Source organism: Heterocephalus glaber, unplaced genomic scaffold (assembly GCF_053883595.1).
Source record: "Heterocephalus glaber isolate CG9 unplaced genomic scaffold, H.glaber_assembly_v1.0 deba00000347, whole genome shotgun sequence".
Taxonomy (NCBI): domain Eukaryota; kingdom Metazoa; phylum Chordata; class Mammalia; order Rodentia; family Bathyergidae; genus Heterocephalus; species Heterocephalus glaber.
The window spans coordinates 26296794-26315035 of record NW_028258143.1 but is presented as its reverse complement, the minus strand read 5'-3'; the positions used below and the strand labels follow the sequence as shown (position 1 = coordinate 26315035).

The 18242-nt window shown below is 37.6% G+C and overlaps 1 protein-coding gene across 5 annotated transcripts in view; it reads right to left on the bottom strand.

The window, feature by feature from the left end:
* The window catches only part of Cntnap5 (contactin associated protein family member 5), an 874588-nt gene that overhangs the window by 130292 nt on the left and 726054 nt on the right, over positions 1 to 18242 (bottom strand). For all 5 annotated transcript variants that reach the window (XM_087198285.1, XM_021236419.2, XM_021236420.2 and 2 more), the window contains one exon: positions 6777 to 7001. In XM_087198285.1, the coding sequence (XP_087054411.1) occupies positions 6777 to 7001 (225 nt within the window). The remainder of the gene's footprint in view (positions 1 to 6776; positions 7002 to 18242) is intronic.

The window sequence follows — 18242 nt, the reverse complement described above, 5'->3', positions numbered from 1 at the left end:
ATAATGAAATCCTGTGCTTGTGTCCAGGGACAGCAAGTCAATGTGCAGAGTGCACACCAACTGCCATTTCTGTCTCCTGCAGTGGAGCATCCTGCACAGCCTCTAGGCACTGAGAAATGATTGCTCTTTCTTTGTATTACATTTTGAACCCAAATGTCATGAATCTTGACCTTTGTATTTATTCTTTGATAGCACAAGTATGCAGATAATTCACATTACTATCATTATAAATAAGAAAAATAAAATGCTTTGTACATTATAATTGCAATGCAGATCCATTTATGTGTTTTATTTAATCTTTTAGTCTGCTCAGTAAGTGAAAACAAAATACCACAGACTGAACAATTGAAAACACATGAAATATGTTTCATCACAATTTTGGTATCTGGAGATCCAAAGTCAAGATGCCCACAGATTTGGGCCCTCTTCCTGGTGAGGACTGTCTTCCTGGCTTGCATGTTCTGCTCTTCATTCTGTCCTTTCTCGGCACTGAGAGAGGCTTCCTTGGGAGAACATCGATCCCATAGGATCAGATCTCCAACCTGATTACCTCCTTTGAACTTGTTATCTCCTTACTCCCAATACAGCTCCTCTGGAGCATCAGAATTTCAACACATGGATTGAGAGATGGGAAGAAAATCTCAATCCACAGCAATATTCAAAGGCTCACTGGCACCCCACAAAATTAAAACATCCATGACAACAATGAAAGAAAGAAACAAGAAAGATCACTCAGAGCCAATTCTACTCAGTGTGCCTGTTTCCCCATGACAGCCACCAGCTAGCACCCTGGACTTTGTGATACTACATAGGACTAGTGAGAAGGGGCTTCTTGACCATCCTTTAGAGGTCACAGTATGTCATAGTGAGGTTATTGGGAAATGCATGGTGGAAGGATACAAGAGATTGTTGGAAAGCCCACAAAGATAAGTAATAAAATGCTCAAAGCAATGTAGGAGATATCAATAGGTTTTAGGGAATTTCCAATTCAAAACTAACAAGGTGTGAGTGATACAAACCCAGAGAAGCAGGCAGAGAATAGTAAGCCCATGGCAACAAGCCTTCCAAGGGTTCTCCTGTCAGTCTGTTCCCTAGGATTTCTGCTGTCTACAGAAACACAGACTTATGCCTGCTGATGTCAGGAAGAGCAGGGCAGGAGGGTGCTTTGGACTCTGTGAAGCTCCCAGAGAGAAAGCAGGAATGGTAGAATGGCCTAAGGCAAAAGCAGCCCTGGCTAGCAGCTCTTGAGTTTTGTGCTTTGAAGACACTCCTTCCTCATCCTCTGTTCCCTTGAATTTGTTCAGATATAAAGTGTCTCTGTTCATCACCATTTCCTTCAGGGTGTACACAATCAGAAACAGATGGTCCATCCTATGAATGTCTATGTTTCAAAAGACTGAGAAAGAGCAAATGCTGAGGTGAAGGCAGACAAACCACTTGTTCCTGGTGTGCACTGAATCAGCACCAGGGGAAGCTGACCTGGATTCTGTTTCGGCTTTGTGTTCAAATGATTTCACCATTGATTTATGGCCTCAGAATGGATTAGTGATTAAAAAATAATTAAAAGTAATCAATATATATAAATTATATATATATTTATTTGTGCTATCAAAGAAAAAAATATATATAATCACACATCATTCCTAGTCATATGTCTGCAATGAGAAAAATTGTAAAATGAGGAACAAGGAAACATTTTTACTATAATATATAATATCCCCCAACTCTGTTTCATTACTCAACCGTCACTCTACGAAGCCTTTTCTGACATTTTCTACAAGAGCGAACTGGCCTCCTCTGCTAGCTCTGCCTGTGATTGGCACTGGTGATGAGCCTACTCTGTAGTCTGTGTTCACCTAGTGCATAGGTACCCAATGTCCAGGACACGTGGTTGCCTTTAGCTAAGATCTTTTTCCCAAGATTAAATTCCTTAAGGCAGGCAGGGTCTTATTTATACCTGTGGTACATGGAATAGCACTTGCCACAAGAAGCTACTGTAGCATGTAAATATGTAAGTGACAAATCTGAAGGAGAACTCCCTGGGCGTATGGAGTTTTCATTCAATAAAATGCTGTCAAGGTCAAGTACATCTGGCACACTCTCATTCCCTCACTGGATCTTTTCCTTCAAAATCTTCTTCTCTTTCATCTGCCGAGTCCCTGAGAAGTTGCCTATGACTTAAAACCCCAAACTATGGAACTCCAAACTTCCTCTTTCCTGAGGACTCATGGACCTCGAAATGCCTTCCTTACTGCTTCTGCTATTCCATCCAAGACATTAAAATCCTTTTTTTCATTTAGGATGAAGGGTTTGTTTTCACTTGAAAATGGAGCAGTAATTTAATGTGAATCAGTCAGTAGTTGGAGAAATTTCAAGAATAATGATAAAAGGCAAAGAAGATTTCCTAACCCGCCAAATCAAACTCCTGCCAGAGACAAACTTGTAAGCATGACTTTAAATCACATTGATCCTCTCTCTTCTGGCCTGGTCAAGTATATTAAAGCAATCTTCAAGCACAAAATTCTGCTCAGTGTTTGCCCAATTTACCCACATAATTCTCCACCCTGGCTTCTAACCCTGGAATTAGACCTGTTCTGTACAAGTTCACAGTGGGCATTTGCTTCCTCCCGGGAGAGTGAAAAGGACTCCTATGAAAGTGGCCTCATCAGAGCTTCCACCAGATTCCCAAAAATGTCTTAAATAAGAAAATGTTAAGAACCTTACAGTAACACAAGAGTCTTAATTCTATCTCAGAGAGGTGTGACTCAATCTTATTGCAAAATCTCTCAGAGGTAAAGACCTTTCCCAGCTAACCTTTTAATGTTGTTGTTCACCTTATCTTTTTTCAGCCTGCAAGCATTCTGACTTTCCAGTATATTTTCAGCAGTATATTTTTCACTGCTGTGTTTCCAAGTCACAGTATAAATATTCCTAGCTCCACACAAGGCAGTGCCCCTTCCACACATATGATCCGCTGGAAACTAGGTCAGTGGCTTAATACCAGGAACATATTGGAAACATGCTGTGAAGATATCGGTTCATTATCCCTTCAGCAGCATTTCAAGGTTTGCAAATGAAACCCTAACAGAAAGAAATATTCATGTAAGGCTACACAAGAAAGGAATAAAGAATCATAAAACCTAAGACTTAAGAAACTTGAAGGTTATTCTTTTTCTTTCTCCTCTGTGATTGGAATTATTACTGTTTCTCCAACAAATAGCCATTTAATTATTACCAAAGACTTCCGATGACAAGAAATTCACTACCACTCCAGGTGTTTGTTCTAGTGTCGTAATTCTAGAATTAGAAGATTTATCTTTAAAATTAGTCACAATCTTTCTTCTCAACAGATTGCTTTAGAACTCTGGGTAGTGCAACTCCCTCCTCTATTTAGGTTGTCCTTTAAAGAGTATATGGCAGTTTCTGAGTCCTTCTTCTTGTCACCTAGAGGCAAACCATGTCCTGCTTATCTTTGCTTATCTCCATGGTCCTATATACTGTGCAGCTGGACACAGCAATGACACAGAGGGTTAATGAAAAAATGGATGAGCCAGGCTTGGTGGTGCATGCCTGTAATCTCAGCACTTGGGAGGGTGAGTCAGGAAGATCACCAGGAAAAAGGAGGAATGGGTAAATACCCATCTGTTGAATAAAGAGATGGAAAGAGGTGCCCAAGTTTCAAAGTCCCAGAGTCCTCTGACCCTGCCCAGTATGGTGGGGCAAGGGTGCTCTGTCATGAACCATAGCATAGACCCCCACCTCCTGATGGTGACCTGCAAGGACTCACCCTTGAGCTTCAGCATTTGCCCTGAAACCTAAGTGTAAAACAAACTAGGCACAAGCATCTCCTGGCTTCCTGCACTCAGCCTGGGTTTAAAATTGTCAGTGTCTATGGGATCCAGCAGAGTATCTAATAAAGCAGAGCTTCAGTGTGTACGAAAATAAAAGCAAGAGAGAATTCAAGCATAAATATCTTCCCAATTAAATAGTCTTTATTGTTATTATTTTCATTCTTTATTATTTTAAAAATAAAATTGTGTGTTTCAAATAAATATCACCATTAGTTTAGCCCTCATGAGTAAGAATACAGAATACACCACCAGACTCGGGAAGGAAGGATGGAACCCAGCTTATTTGCCAGGAGATTTTAAGAAAGGTGTTTAATGTCTGTGCTACCTAGTTTCTACAGCTATAAAAAAACTGGGCATATTACAGTATATTAATAACACTGGTAAAGAGAATTTCAGTCAGCATTGAGTGCAATGTGGAATACCCGGAATAATTACGTATAGTTTTTCCAGTTACTCATTGTCTCTGTTCGCGGCAGTCACATTTTCACAGGCATAGCCTGACAAGCATAAATGCATCTGTGAAAAATACTTGAAAGATACCTTTGGGATATCTTATAAATTTCTTTTCTACAACCATCTTAATGTGGTCCAACAACATCCTAACAAGACAATCTGGTTTAGAAGGAAAAGTGCTGGGCTAATTATCAGGAGACCAGGTTCCCATGCCCTTGTGTCAAATTCCTTGGCTGGTCCTCATTTCCCTGTTGACCATTCCATACCTCAGTGTCCCCACCCAGAACCATCATTATAGGGTGAAGTTCAGTACCTAATACGTTTATTAAATAGTCCTCATCATAATCCTATGAAGTTCTGCTGATAAATAGGAGATTCACTGATTCAAAATGTTTCCTTTCTCTCTCTTTTTTTATATTCCTTTCTTTCTTGTAGCCTCATCAAAGCCAGGAGTCTTAGGCTTGGAATGGCTTAGTCTTCCTCTTCTTTCTCTTCCTTTCCTCTCCTCCTTTTCTTCTCTTCCCCTCCTCCTCCCCCTCTTTCTCCTCCTCCTTCTTTCTTCCCCTCCTTCTCTTCCTCCTTCCTTTTCCTCCCCCTCTTTCTCTTCCTCCTTCTCTTTCTCTTTACTCTTCCTCTCTCTTTCTCTCTCTGTCTCATTTTTCCCTCTGTGTTGCTCTTATAATAAAGGATACCTGTTGCATCACATGGACCCATTATTATTGTTGTGCTGGAGGCCCGATTCAACCCACAGGCTTTCCAGTTTCCATTCTACCTTTAAGATCAAATACAACATTCTTTACTTTTAAACTTACATGTTGTCAGAAATCAGAAAGATAGGCTGTAAAAGAGAAACTAAAGAAAAATTAGAGCAAGAAAAGTGTCTAGAGTATGCTCTCAGTTCTAGAAAGGGCTCTGACTACACCATGCTCCCCTGGTTAGCCTCCCACTGTGGCCAGCAACTTCTTACTGTGAACTGAGCCGAACTGACCAAAGGCTCAGGGTCCTGCCATGGTGTCAGCAGATTGCAAGAGGAGAAAATGCATGTTCTTGATTACAGGACAGTGTTCTCTGAGATCCTACAACAGCAACATCCCTGTCTGTACCCATGTTGCCTGTTCAAATAACTGTGCTATCCCAAAGAAATGTGATTTCCAGTGTCCGTAGGGCCATATCAAGAGTCCTCATCTTTGCAGGGTACAATAAAGTCAGAGGGGAAGGAAGACTGAATTCTCTCAACATCTGTCATAACTGCTACCTAAAAGTTCTGCCTATAAAATAAGTCTGCCCCTTTATGACACTAATCTCACATTTCATTTTGTCCCCGTTCTTTCCAAATTCTGATTCTCAGCTTTTTCTTTTTTTTATGATTATCCTTTATTTAAATTTTTACAAAAAGGGATAAATCTTATTAAAATGGAAGGGAAGTTGTAGTGAAGACCCTAAGGTATCAGATAACAAAGAAAGTTGGGACAAGACAAACATTGTAGAAACGTGTGAAACTACACAGACCTTCATGTGTCAAGGGTGTTAAATAGCAAAAGAGAGAATCAGAGATTACACAAGGAAAGGTTTTTTTTTTGCTCTCTCTCAGCTTTTTCTTAAATTAATAATGGACAATTCAATCATGAGAGCTTGCTTCTATTAGACACCCTAAAATTTGAGAAATTATACCTTTTCTTTAAATACTATGATATTGAGGGCATCATTACTCAAGAAGCACAAATAATATAGTATAGCCTTCAAAGCAGAATTCAGTCCATTTATTTAGTTGTATGGAAAAATGCTGTGTAAGTAAATTTTATGTCCTGTTGGAACGAATGTGAAAAGAAAGATAATAATAAAAATTTAATTCATTATTTATTTAACAGTATTATTGTTTTGTCAAATAAAATACTCCAAGTCTTGTTGCTTCAGATTATCAAATGCTGGAGCTTGCACAATCTGTCATTACTTTTTAAAGCTCTAAAAAAATTTGATCCTCAAAAGCAAATCCCGTTTCATGAGGTTATGACTTACACATACTGCTACTACCTAGGACCTAAACAACAGACATCTATTAATATGGCATGCATCTAAGCTAGGTGTCTTAACAGCCTTGGGGAAAGAGGGCTGCAGCAAAGATGACAGGATATACGTGACAAATGTCCTTCTGAATTTCAGGCATGTTATGATCTCCTTTACTCTTAATAGATTCTAGCACAGAATAAATAATAAAGGATTACTGCCACACAGTTAAGGCAAGTTAAAGGCAATGTATTTGAGACTTCAGCAATGAATTGACACTAGCCATGATTACTAACTGCAGCTCATATAAGGGTAAAGTATAATCAAGGGTTTGGCTGGAAACCTGGAAATAAGGTACCCAAGCAGGACCAAGTGGAGATTAAAATTATGCAGAGTTGCACAGGGAATGTGCTGTCACTCTAGGCAGGTAGACTCAGACTCGATCAGGCCACAGCCATCACCACTCACCATTCCTGCAGAGCAGGACAGCCAGGAAGTCTTGAGAAGAAGAATTGATGAAGAGCAAAAGGCTGGGTGCCTGAGCTGTCACAAAGCTGAGCACTATGTTCTCCTTGGATGGAGCTGCATCTGTGTAAATAGCTGAAGAGGAGGAGCTAGTGTTCTTGGTCACAGGGTAGGGCTCTTGAAACGTGTACGTCACAGATGTGCCAGCCTCAAACACAGCTGAAACCTCTGCAACAGAGGAAAGAGAGAGGACACATGGAAGCAGTTATTCTTGGCAACCACAACTTTCTATATATTGTTTCCTACATACCAGGCCCTATGCACAGGGTTCTACATGATTCATATAATATGTTCATGATGATAATTTTGAAATGGTAACATGAATTCTCTTTTTCACAAATGAGAAACTTAAGGTTCCCAAAAGTTAGGCACTTCAAACAAGGTTGCACAGTAAAAAGAAGTATTCAAGTGTGTCCTGTAAGTTTACATCCAGTTCCAAATACACTTACAGAATAACTACTACATGCCAGGCTAGTGTTTTGTTGTTGCTGCTGCTGTTGTTGTTGTTGTTGTTTTGCTTAAATTCTTTCATTGGTACACTTTAGGTATAGAATACATTTGCATTTATCATTGGGTACTTGTACCTATACAAAATGTATCTTGGTTCTTATTTTTTCCCCATTACCTGTACGCCCTTCACCCCCTCTACCCTTCCCTATTTATAAAGATTTTGTTTCCATTTTCTCCTTTTCTTATAAGTTTTCCTTTCCTTTCTTTTCCTTTCCTTTCCCTTCTTTCCTTTCCCCTTCCCCTCCCACTTCCCCTAGTGCTTTTTAGATGCTAAATAAATGTCTCTGCTTCCAGCAGAATTCATAGAGAAATTTTACTGGGACCATCCCACTGTCAAAACAGATAAGCTAAGAGTTTCAGGTAACATTTACCTAGTGTTTCAGGATCTGAGTGGCTGCCAAGTTGCTGAGACTAGGACCTGAAGAGGGGCACCAGTTTTTTCTGATACTGGGCAAAATGTGAGGAGCAGTGGAAACAGTGTGGAAGTGATTAGCAAAAACACTAAAGAACGCACAGGTACTCAACCCAAGACTCAGTTTTCAGAAGTGCAGGCACTGCTACTCAGTTCCAAAAGTTAGCAGATTTGGGGAACAATTGCTACAGCACAGCACATTAGCCAGAGTTCTGTCACTGCCATAAAGTAATGTGGTATTAATAAACAGATGAAATTCAGTTATCAGAAAACTTCAAATTTCCAAATCCCTCTTTGTAGAATGCTCTCACTTTGTTGTCATTTTGGTACTGTGGATGTAGCACAGCAAGAATTATCAGTAACTCTTAGGTCTCTTGGTTTCATACAGGCTGAGTGGTCCAGGGCAAATCGTACAAGCTATGCTGACTGTTCTCCCCGCTAGAGAATGAGGTTCATAGCATCTACCTCATCCGTGTCTCTAAGTGGATGGGTGAGATATATGTAAAGCACTGCTTAGCGATTTGAACTTACAGACTCCCTGTGTTAGAAGAGAATTTAACTAAACCCTCCCCAGCTATCTTTATACAATGTATCACTTTGACTACTTTAATCCAAATGCCGAAATGTTTTTACTGCTTCAATCAAGGCTACCCTTGAGTTCACTTTAAATTTTATCTGTTTACTGTTTCAGGTGGTAGAGAAAGATTTCTTTGTAGAGCAACACATCTTAGATATGGCAGCAAAGGTCTGGCATAAAAACAGCACAGCCAACAGGAGTCCATGCTGAAATGATCAATTTCTCTTCATCTGGAATGACACGTGGAATGTTCTTAATTCCTTGTGAAACCCCCTGATCGAGTTTGTGGCACCTAGAACATAATCAAATTTGGCTTTCCTACCTAATTTTATTGCAGATTTGTTGCACCTTGTGAAAATTTTGTTACAGTCTGTAATAGTGCCAGAAAATTAATGTTGCATATTTATGCATATGGCCTAGCAGATTGGGAATACCAGAGCCTTTTTACTAAAGGCTCAGAGAAAATGTTTTACATTTATTATCCAAGTTGCAATATTGGTATTTCTGATTAGAAAAATATGCAGCAGACACTAGTGACATGAAGATTTTGGCTAATCATCTGCTTGATTCAAGGGTTTTCCTTGAATAATATTCTTTAGGGACATTTGGGTATGTTTTGAGCTACCGTGCCCAAGTTAACAAAATGAAGGGCTCTTATTTGATGTTTATATATGTATTAAAAGTAAGTCTAATTCAGATCATTCTATTATGAAAAGCATATCGGATATGAGTATAGATATTCTTTTTCTTTTTATTTAGAAAAAAAGTCTAAAATAAAAGCATCTAAAATTACGTATGTTAAGCCAAATTTCTGCTATTGTTCTTCCCTTAGGCCTAGTTGCAATTACTTTTAATATTTAGGTATTTTAATATAAACCTAAATTCAGTAATGTACCTAGACTGTTACTCTTTCATCTTCCTATGCTTTCCAATCTGAAATTATGGCTCTCATGAAATAAGTTGAGTTCTCTGAATCTCCAGAACTTCAGATTTTCTTCTTATAAATTCACCTTCCCCGTTATTTTCCTACTTCTTCAGCCAGGGCCCGGTGTCATATCACTTACCTAAAATTAATTGTTCTTTGTTGAAGTACTATTTATGGTGCAATCCTAAGCCACTGCTTTGAATAATTTTTCTTCTGTGTTGTATTAACGGCACACACCAAAAATCCTGCTTGTTTTTCTCTTACTCATCTGTCCTTATAAGAGCTTTGTTCCAACTATGTATTTGTGAGGGTTAAGGATACCTAAAAGTTACACAAGCTGAAAATAATTCTCAGAAAACTCAACCAACCAAAATTAAAACAACTGGAAATGTGAATAATGGAAAACTTATTATTACATTTTCCTTATGATAATGGTACTGTACAAATGTGGTTTTTTATAGTCCTTACTTCTCACCATTACATAGTGCATTGTTTATAAATGATATGATATTATACTTGAGATTTGCATCAAAAAAGTAAGAGAAGAGGAGTTGAGAATCTTACTGAAGTAAAAATAGTCCTGAGTTGGTAGTTGTTAAAGCTAGATAATGGGCATCTGAAGAACTGCTGAAACATCTCACTACTGCACCACACCTTCATTGTCCATAATAAAAAATAAACAAAAAGGGTACAAGTTAGCAGGAATGTAAATATTTAAGAATTTTAATACATGTGTTTGCATTATTTGTGAACAAAACCTGGGATGACCTAAATGTCCTGGACAGGAGTAAGTAGCAGCATTGGGTAAAACTTTGTACACCAGGAGTTAGTGCAAATGCTCTGTGCAGATCTCGGGGAATGTGAAGCAAGGCCTCACATTAGAGATTCTTATGAATTTCACCTTTTGTAGATGAAAAAATCAAGGGGGCTTGAGGTTGAGCTGCATGAAAAGTGACACATAGGGCAGATTGGAGATGAGTGAGAATCCAAATTTAGGTCTGCCTGGTTCTGTGTCTTAGGTCACCATGACAGCAAGGGTTAAATGGGTGAAAGTGCCTTCATTCATTGGTATGTATTACAATGGGAAGCTGCTTACAAATATTTATGATTTATATGAGAATGTTATGAAATGAAATAAAGAAAATTCATAATAGACAATATAATGGCCAACTTTATTTTTGTCATATTAATTATGTAAAAAAAGAGATAAGAGAAAATAATTTTAAATTATTGTCTCTGAGTAACTAAAATGGGTTTAAACATTTCTAGATTTCCAAGTAAATTTTAAAATATATGATCTAACATTTTTAATAAAAAGTATAAATGACAGACCTACATTATTTAATGGTGATGGGAGGCATCAAAGACAACTATACAGCAATGAATGATGTTGGAGCAAGTGGATTTGACATGCAAAAGACTCAAGTTGTAACCCATCTACCTCATAAACAAACCAAAACTCACAAAACACTCAAAATGGGTGAAAGTACTAAATGTAAGTGCTAACAGTTCAAAATTCTTAGAAAAAAATCACAGATATAAATCTTCATATCCTTGGAGTAGGGAAAAATTTCAGGCTAAAACACTGAAAGTAAAAGCAATAAAAGAAAAACATGAAGAAACTGGACTTCATCAGAACTGAAAATAATTGTATGTCAAAAGGTGCTACAAAGAAAAGAAAATACAGTGAATAGAGAAAATACTTGCAAATAACATATGTAATAAGCGACTTATAGGGCCGGGGATTTAGCTCAGTGGTTCTGCTGCCTGCTGCGCAAGCACAAGGTCCTGAGTTCGATGCCCGGTACCAAAGAAAAAAAAAGGGACTTATATTCAGAAATTAAAAGAAAATCTTTCAACTGAACAGTAAACAGATAAGAAAAAATCTACAAAAGATTTGAATAAATATTTCTCCAAAGAAGATACACAAATGGACAACAAAATATGAAAAGGTGTTTGGTATAATTGGTCTTGCGTAAGTTCAAGTTAAAACCACAGTGTGGTACCACTTTCTGCTTAGGGAGATGTATATTAACAAAAACTCAGGCAAAAATAAGTGTAGGCAACAAAGTGGAAAAGTGAAGCTCTCATAAACTTCTGGTAAGAATGTAAAATCTAGCAGCCTCTTTGCAAATTTATTTGACAGTTCCTCAAAAGGTAAGATATATGGCTACCATATGACTCAGCAGTCTTACTGCTAGGTCAATACTCAACAGAATAAAAGACATATGTCCACACAAAAATGTCTATGTGAATATTAACAGCATTATGATAATAGCCAAAGAAATGTAATCATCTCAATGTCCACCAAGTGATAATTGGATAATACAAAGATGGTATATCCATACTATGGAATATTCTTTGGTAATAAAAATAAATAAACTACTGAGAAGTGCCACAGTGTAGATAAACTTTAACAACATTTTGCTAAATCAAAGAAAGTAGACAAAAAGAGGCCACATTGTACAGTTTCATTTACATGAAAGATCCACAATAGGCAAATCCATAGAGGTAGAAGGTACATTCGTGGTTTCCAGGGCCTGGCAGGAGCAGTAAATGGGGAGTGACTGCCAATGGGCACAGAGATTTGGGGGAGGATGATGAAATTGTTCTGACATTAAATAGTGGTGATAACAGGCACGTCTGTGAAAATACTCAATAGTCACTATGATCCTTAAAAGAGTGAGCTTTACAATAACTAACCTAAAAACACAAAATGCACAAAACAAACAGCTATTAATCTGTAAACATGGGATACTATTATATTTTGAAAAGAATGAAGCTAGAGTAATAAGAAAATGAACGCAAAGAGACATTTTATAGACCTCCATATCTGACACATTTTAGCAAGTAACTAAAGCTTCATGAATCCTTCCTATGTTAAATGTCAGTATTAATGCCTTCCCTATTAACTTCTGGAAAAAAATATATATTGTAGGATTCTATCAGTAAGTACCTGCAGATCCTAGGGAGAAGCTGGAGTGGACCAGAGCAGCACGGCTGTGGGCAGGTCCATCCAGGGCCCTGCCCTGAACCCAGCCACTTGGACCCACATTCCTCAGCCAAAGACCTGCGAGCTGCACATGCACACATTCAATAGCAAGAGTCCTGCCCCAATACCATTGGTAAGTGTACATGCAGACCCTAGCCAGAAGCCTGCCTAGAAACCACCAACTGGGTTGCATAGTCCCCAGCCAAAGGCCCTCCCAGACAACAGCTATATAGGAGGGCAGGACCTAGCCAGAGCCAGGGCTAGATATCATCCCAAGTGTGCATAGGCCCCATCCAGAACCCCACATATACAACAGGACAGGGATCCAGAAGGCTGCCATTCTGAACCCATGAATTTCTAGATGGTGGGCAGCAGCAAAGAAAAGGTTGCTCGGTGTCCTGCTGAAAATTGAAGACCACTGGGGTGAGCAAAAAGTTGCCTCAACAAAGGTACAGCAGGCTGCATCTGTTGAAATGAGAAGACATGCAAACAAGTCTCAAAACCAGACTTCCAGATCACCTAAGGCAACCCCAAAAGGCAACGATATGGGGCAGTCTGATATTCAACCACCTGGAATCCCTGAAATGGCACCAAAAGAGGATCTGGAAAAAATGAACTCAGAAATAATTTCTCAGATAAAAACAAAGATTGTGTTTCGTAGTGCAAGACATGATTAATAAATCTAGAGCAGACACAGATTTTTTAAAAAAATGGAGCTGAGGAACATGACAGAATCCCAACATAGTAAACAAATGGAATCCATAAAACAGATGCAAACAGATTTTCAGGAGATTAAAAACTCCACTGAAAGTTTACACAGCAGAATGAACCAATATGGGTAGTATGAGGTCCCGAGTTTGATCCTCTGTACCAAAAAAAAACCTCTCTCTCTCTCTCTCTCTCTCTCTCTCTCTCTCTCTCTCTCTATATATCTATATATATATATATATATATATATATATATATATCCACCAAACACTAGTGCACCCAACTATATAAAACAAATACAGACATGAAAAATCAAGTAAGCACTAATATAATAGTAGTGGGGGACCTCAGAACCCAATGTCACAAATAGATAGATCAATTAGACAGAAAATAAACAACAAAATACTAGAACTCAATCAAACTCTTGATCAAATGAACTTAACAGATGTTTACTGAGTGTTCCACCCCACAAAATCAGAATAAACATTCCGTTTGTCTCCACATGGGTTGTTCTCCAAAATAGATCACCTACTTGCTCATAGAACATGTTTAAGTAACTGCAAAGGAATTGAAGCTATACCTTGTATATTACCAGATCATAGTGTGATGAAATTGGACATCAATAGCAAAAGAAAGTGCAAGGATTTCATAAACACATGGAAATTGAACAACACACTTCTGAATAACCAGTGGGTTATGGAGCAAATTAAAGAAATCAGACAGCTCTTGCAATTAAATGATAATGACAATACAATGTATTGAAATCTATGGAACACAATGAAAGCAGTCTTATGAGGGAAATTCAGAGCAGTGAATACTCATATTAGGAAAACAGCAAGCCCAATTAAACAACCTGATGCTGAACCTCAAGCCTATATAAAAAGAAGAATAGGACAAACCCAAAGTTCATACAGGGGAGGAAATTATAAAGATCAGAGGAGAAATCAATGCAAGGGAGACGAAGACAATGATACAAAAAAGTCAATGAAGCTGAGTTGATTCTTTGAAAGAATAAACAAATTGACAAACCTTTGGCCAACCTTATCAAAAATAGTAAAGACTCAAATCCATGTTACTAGGAATTGAATACTGTGAAAGTACAAAGGACCCAGCAGAATTTCAGAGGATCATCAATACCTACTTTGAGAACCTATACAACAATAAGATGAAAAATGTAAAACAAATGGACAGATTCATAGAGATACATATGAATTTACAAAGTTGAATGAAGAAGACCAAAAAACTCTCAGTAACCCAATATCAATCAATGAAATTGAAAATGTAATTAAATCTTACCAATGGAGAAAAGCCCAGGCCCTGATGGCTTCACTGCTGAATTCTACAAAACATTTAGAGAGGAACTGCTGCCACTACTGTTTAAACTCTTCAGTGAAATTGAAAGGGAAGCAACACTCCAAAATTCATTCCTGAAAGCAAGCATCACCTTGGTCCCAAAAGCAGAGAAAGACCCAACCGAAAAAGAGAACTACAGTCTAATCTCACTAATGAACTTAAATGCAGAAATCCTTAATAAGATACTGGCAAATAGAATGCACAATATCACCAAGAAGATCATACACCCTGATCAAGTGGGATTCATCCCACGGATGCAGGGATGGTTCAATATACGAAAATCAATGAATGTAATACACTGTATCAATAGAGCCAAGGACAAAAACCATATGATTATTTCCATAGATGCAGAAAAAGCATTTGACAAAATCCAACACGCATTCATAATAACCCTACAAAAAATTGAAATAAATGGCCTCTACCTCAATCTGATAAAAAGCCATCTATGAAAAACCAACAGCAAGTATCACACTAAATGGTCAAAAACTGAAATCCTTCACACTAATATCAGGAACAATACAAGGATGTCCACTATCACCACTCCTGTTCAATATAGATCTGGAAACATTAGCCACGGCAACTAAACAAGAGAAAGAAATAAAAGGAATAAAGATAGGAAAGGAGAAATTTAAATTGTCATTATTTGCAGAAGACATGATACTTTATATAGAAGACCCCAAGAACTCCACCAAAAGTCTTTTAGACTTAATAACCAAATTCAGTGGAGTAGCTGGATACAAGAACAACACACAAAAATCAATAGCTTTTCTGTACACAATCAACAGAGTCACTGAAAAAACAACTGGAGAAACCATTGCTTTCATAATAGCATCCAAAAAAATGAAAGACCTAGGAGTCTACCTAACAAGAGAAATCATAGTCCTCTATTCTGAAAACTACAGCACTCTGAAAAAAATAGATCAAAAAGGATATCAGAAAATGGAAAGACATCCCTTGCTCCTGGGTAGGAAGAACCAATATACTGAAAATGGCCATACTTCCAAAACTGCTATATAGATTCAATGCAATTCCAACTGAAATTCCAGCAGCATACTTCACAGACCTTGAGAAAACAATCCAAAAATGCATTTAGAACAAAATGAGACCTAGAATAGCAAAAGCAATTCTAGGCAACAAAGACAAAGTAGGTGGTATCACAATCCCCAACCTGAAACTATTCCACAAACTACTGTGATAAAAACAACATGGTACTGGCAAAGAAACTGACTGGAGAACCAGTAGAAATTGCAGAAACAACTCCAGACACACTCAGCCACGTCATCTTTGACAAAGGAGCCAAACACTGGAAGAAAGGTAGCCTCTTTAATAAATGGTGTTGAAAAATTGGGTTTCAACTTGCCAAAGATTAAAACTAGAGCCATAGCTCTCACCATGCACTAAACTAAAATCAAAGTGGATTAAAGACCTAAATATTAAAACAGAAACACTAAACTGGCTGGAAGAAAGGTTAGGTAGAAATCATTGGCATAGGAAAAAATTTAATGAAGAAAATCTCATGTGAACTAGCACAAACAATCAACAAGTGGGGTCTCTTCTTATTAAAAAGCTTCTGCACAGCAAGAGAAACCACCAACAGAGTGAAGAGACAACAAATAATGTGGGAGAAAATTTTTACCAGCTGTTTCTCAGACAGGACTACTTTCTAGAATATATAAAGAACTTTTAAAAAGTCAGACCTCACAAATTTCAAGATCCAATCCCAAAATGGGCATCTGAAATGAACAGACGTTTCTCAAAGAAAGAAGTAGAAATAGCAAATAATCATACAAAACAATGTTCAACATCACAAGTCATTCAAGAGATGCAGATGAAAACAATGCTGAGATTCCACCTCACTCCAGAAAGTATGGCTGCTATCAAGAAATCAACCAATAACAAACGCTGGTGGGACTGTGGGGAAAAAGGAACCCTTCTACATTGTTGGCGGGAGTGTAGGCTCGTGCAAATACTGTGGAAATCAGTATGGAGATACTACAAAGAGCTAGGACAAGAGGTCTCATTTGACCCAGCTATTCACCTGCTGGTTATCTTCCCAAAAGAATTAAATAATCATGCCACAACTATATATATCCACCATGTTCATAGCAGCAGAATTTATAATAGCTAAAACATGGAAACAGTCGAATTGACCATCAACTAGAGACTGGATAAAGATGTGGGTTTTTTAAATATAAAATGGAGTACTACTCAATCATCAAAATGAGAAACTAGAGACATTTATAGCTAAATGAATGCACATTGAGACCATACTGTTAAGTGTAATAAATAGGACACACATGTGTGAATACCAAATAGTTTGTCTGGTGTGAGAAAATGAAAGTGTAAATAAGGATCAAAATATATAATAGGTAATGTGAAATAGGAAGAAATGGTGCAAATGGAAAGGGGAAGTAGGAGAGGTAGGGGAAAGGAAATGGAAAGGAATTAACATGGGAAAATGAAAAAATGGAAACAAAATCTTTGTAAATAGGGAAGGGTGGAGGGGGTGAAGGGAAGGCAGGAGAATGGGGAAAAATAAGAATCAAGATATATCACGTAAAGTTACAAATCTCCAATGATGAATGTCATTATATTGTATACCTAAAATGTACCAACAAAATCAATTTTTTAAAAATGTGTATTGTAGTGAATAACTAATTTGTATTTATTTTTTGTACCATTACAAGAAATAGTACAGGGGCCAATGGTGGCTCTCATCCTGGCACTTGTATTGGACACATGTTCCTAATTTAATCTGGGTCACTTCCAGTATTGCTCATCATTTCCGTAAAATACTTGCCACCTTGCTCAGAAGCATGGAACAGCACCCCATTAGAGAACAGTCTTTTGAGAACCATCTTGTAGCTGCTGGCTCCCCATTTCAGTTCCACACTGTGCCTTCCAGAGACAACTGATGGGGGCAAAAGATTTGTTTAAAAGGCCCATCTTACCTACAGTGCAATTACTGAACACAGTGAACCATTCCCTTCAAAAATTGAGGGGGTAGGATTGAAAATAATGAAATATAAAATGCACAGGAAAAGTTAAGCATGAATACGTGTATTTAACTTACAGGTGAAAATGAAATTGTGGGAGAGAATATAGGGAATATTCCAACATACACAAGCAACAGATTCAGCAGCATGGAAGGCAGAGAATCAATAGGAATTGTCTGTGAGAAAGAAGCCTACAAGAAATAGGCTAAATTTAGAAAAATGTGATGCTTGAATAATGTCCCCGGAGAAATGCAGATAAATCTACTGTTCATATTTTCCCAAAGGAAGACTTGGAGACAGGTGAAGTAATAGTGTGTGTATATTTTAGTAAGGTTAGGTCTGACTGTGTTTATTCTGTATTTGCTTTTTATAGAGCCCAAGACCACTCTACGAATGTCTCTCAAACTTTGGAGTGGAAGGCAGTCTGAGACCCAGAGATGTTCCCTAGTATAAAACGTGGTAATAATTTCTTGTCTTAGCTCACATGAAAAAATCACTGGGATGGAACCTGTTTTATTTCAGGGTCCCATGAATGTTTCAATGCAGCTTTGATCCTAAAATTTGTAACATTAATGTTTTTTGGAAGAGCATAAAACACTGCCTGACAGTAATCAGTAACTGGAGAGAAGGCCAAAAAGAATGAGTTAAAGAGCTTAAATTATAGAGTCTTTCAAGAAAAATATTAAATGCTTTTTAAAAATTCCTTTTGTCTTTTGGGTTCTAAAGTAGGCTGGACTAAATAAAGCATTGTGTAGTAGAGGTCCTTGGAAAATATATCTTAGAGATTGACAAGAATTATTTATAATTGGTGTCTTAGAATAATGAAAATATTTTGCTTTTAATAGTTGAAATACTGCTCTTGAAAAATTGTTTACATTATTTGCTCAACAAACTATTTTTCCATCAATAAAATAAAATGCTGCACAGGTTGACAAT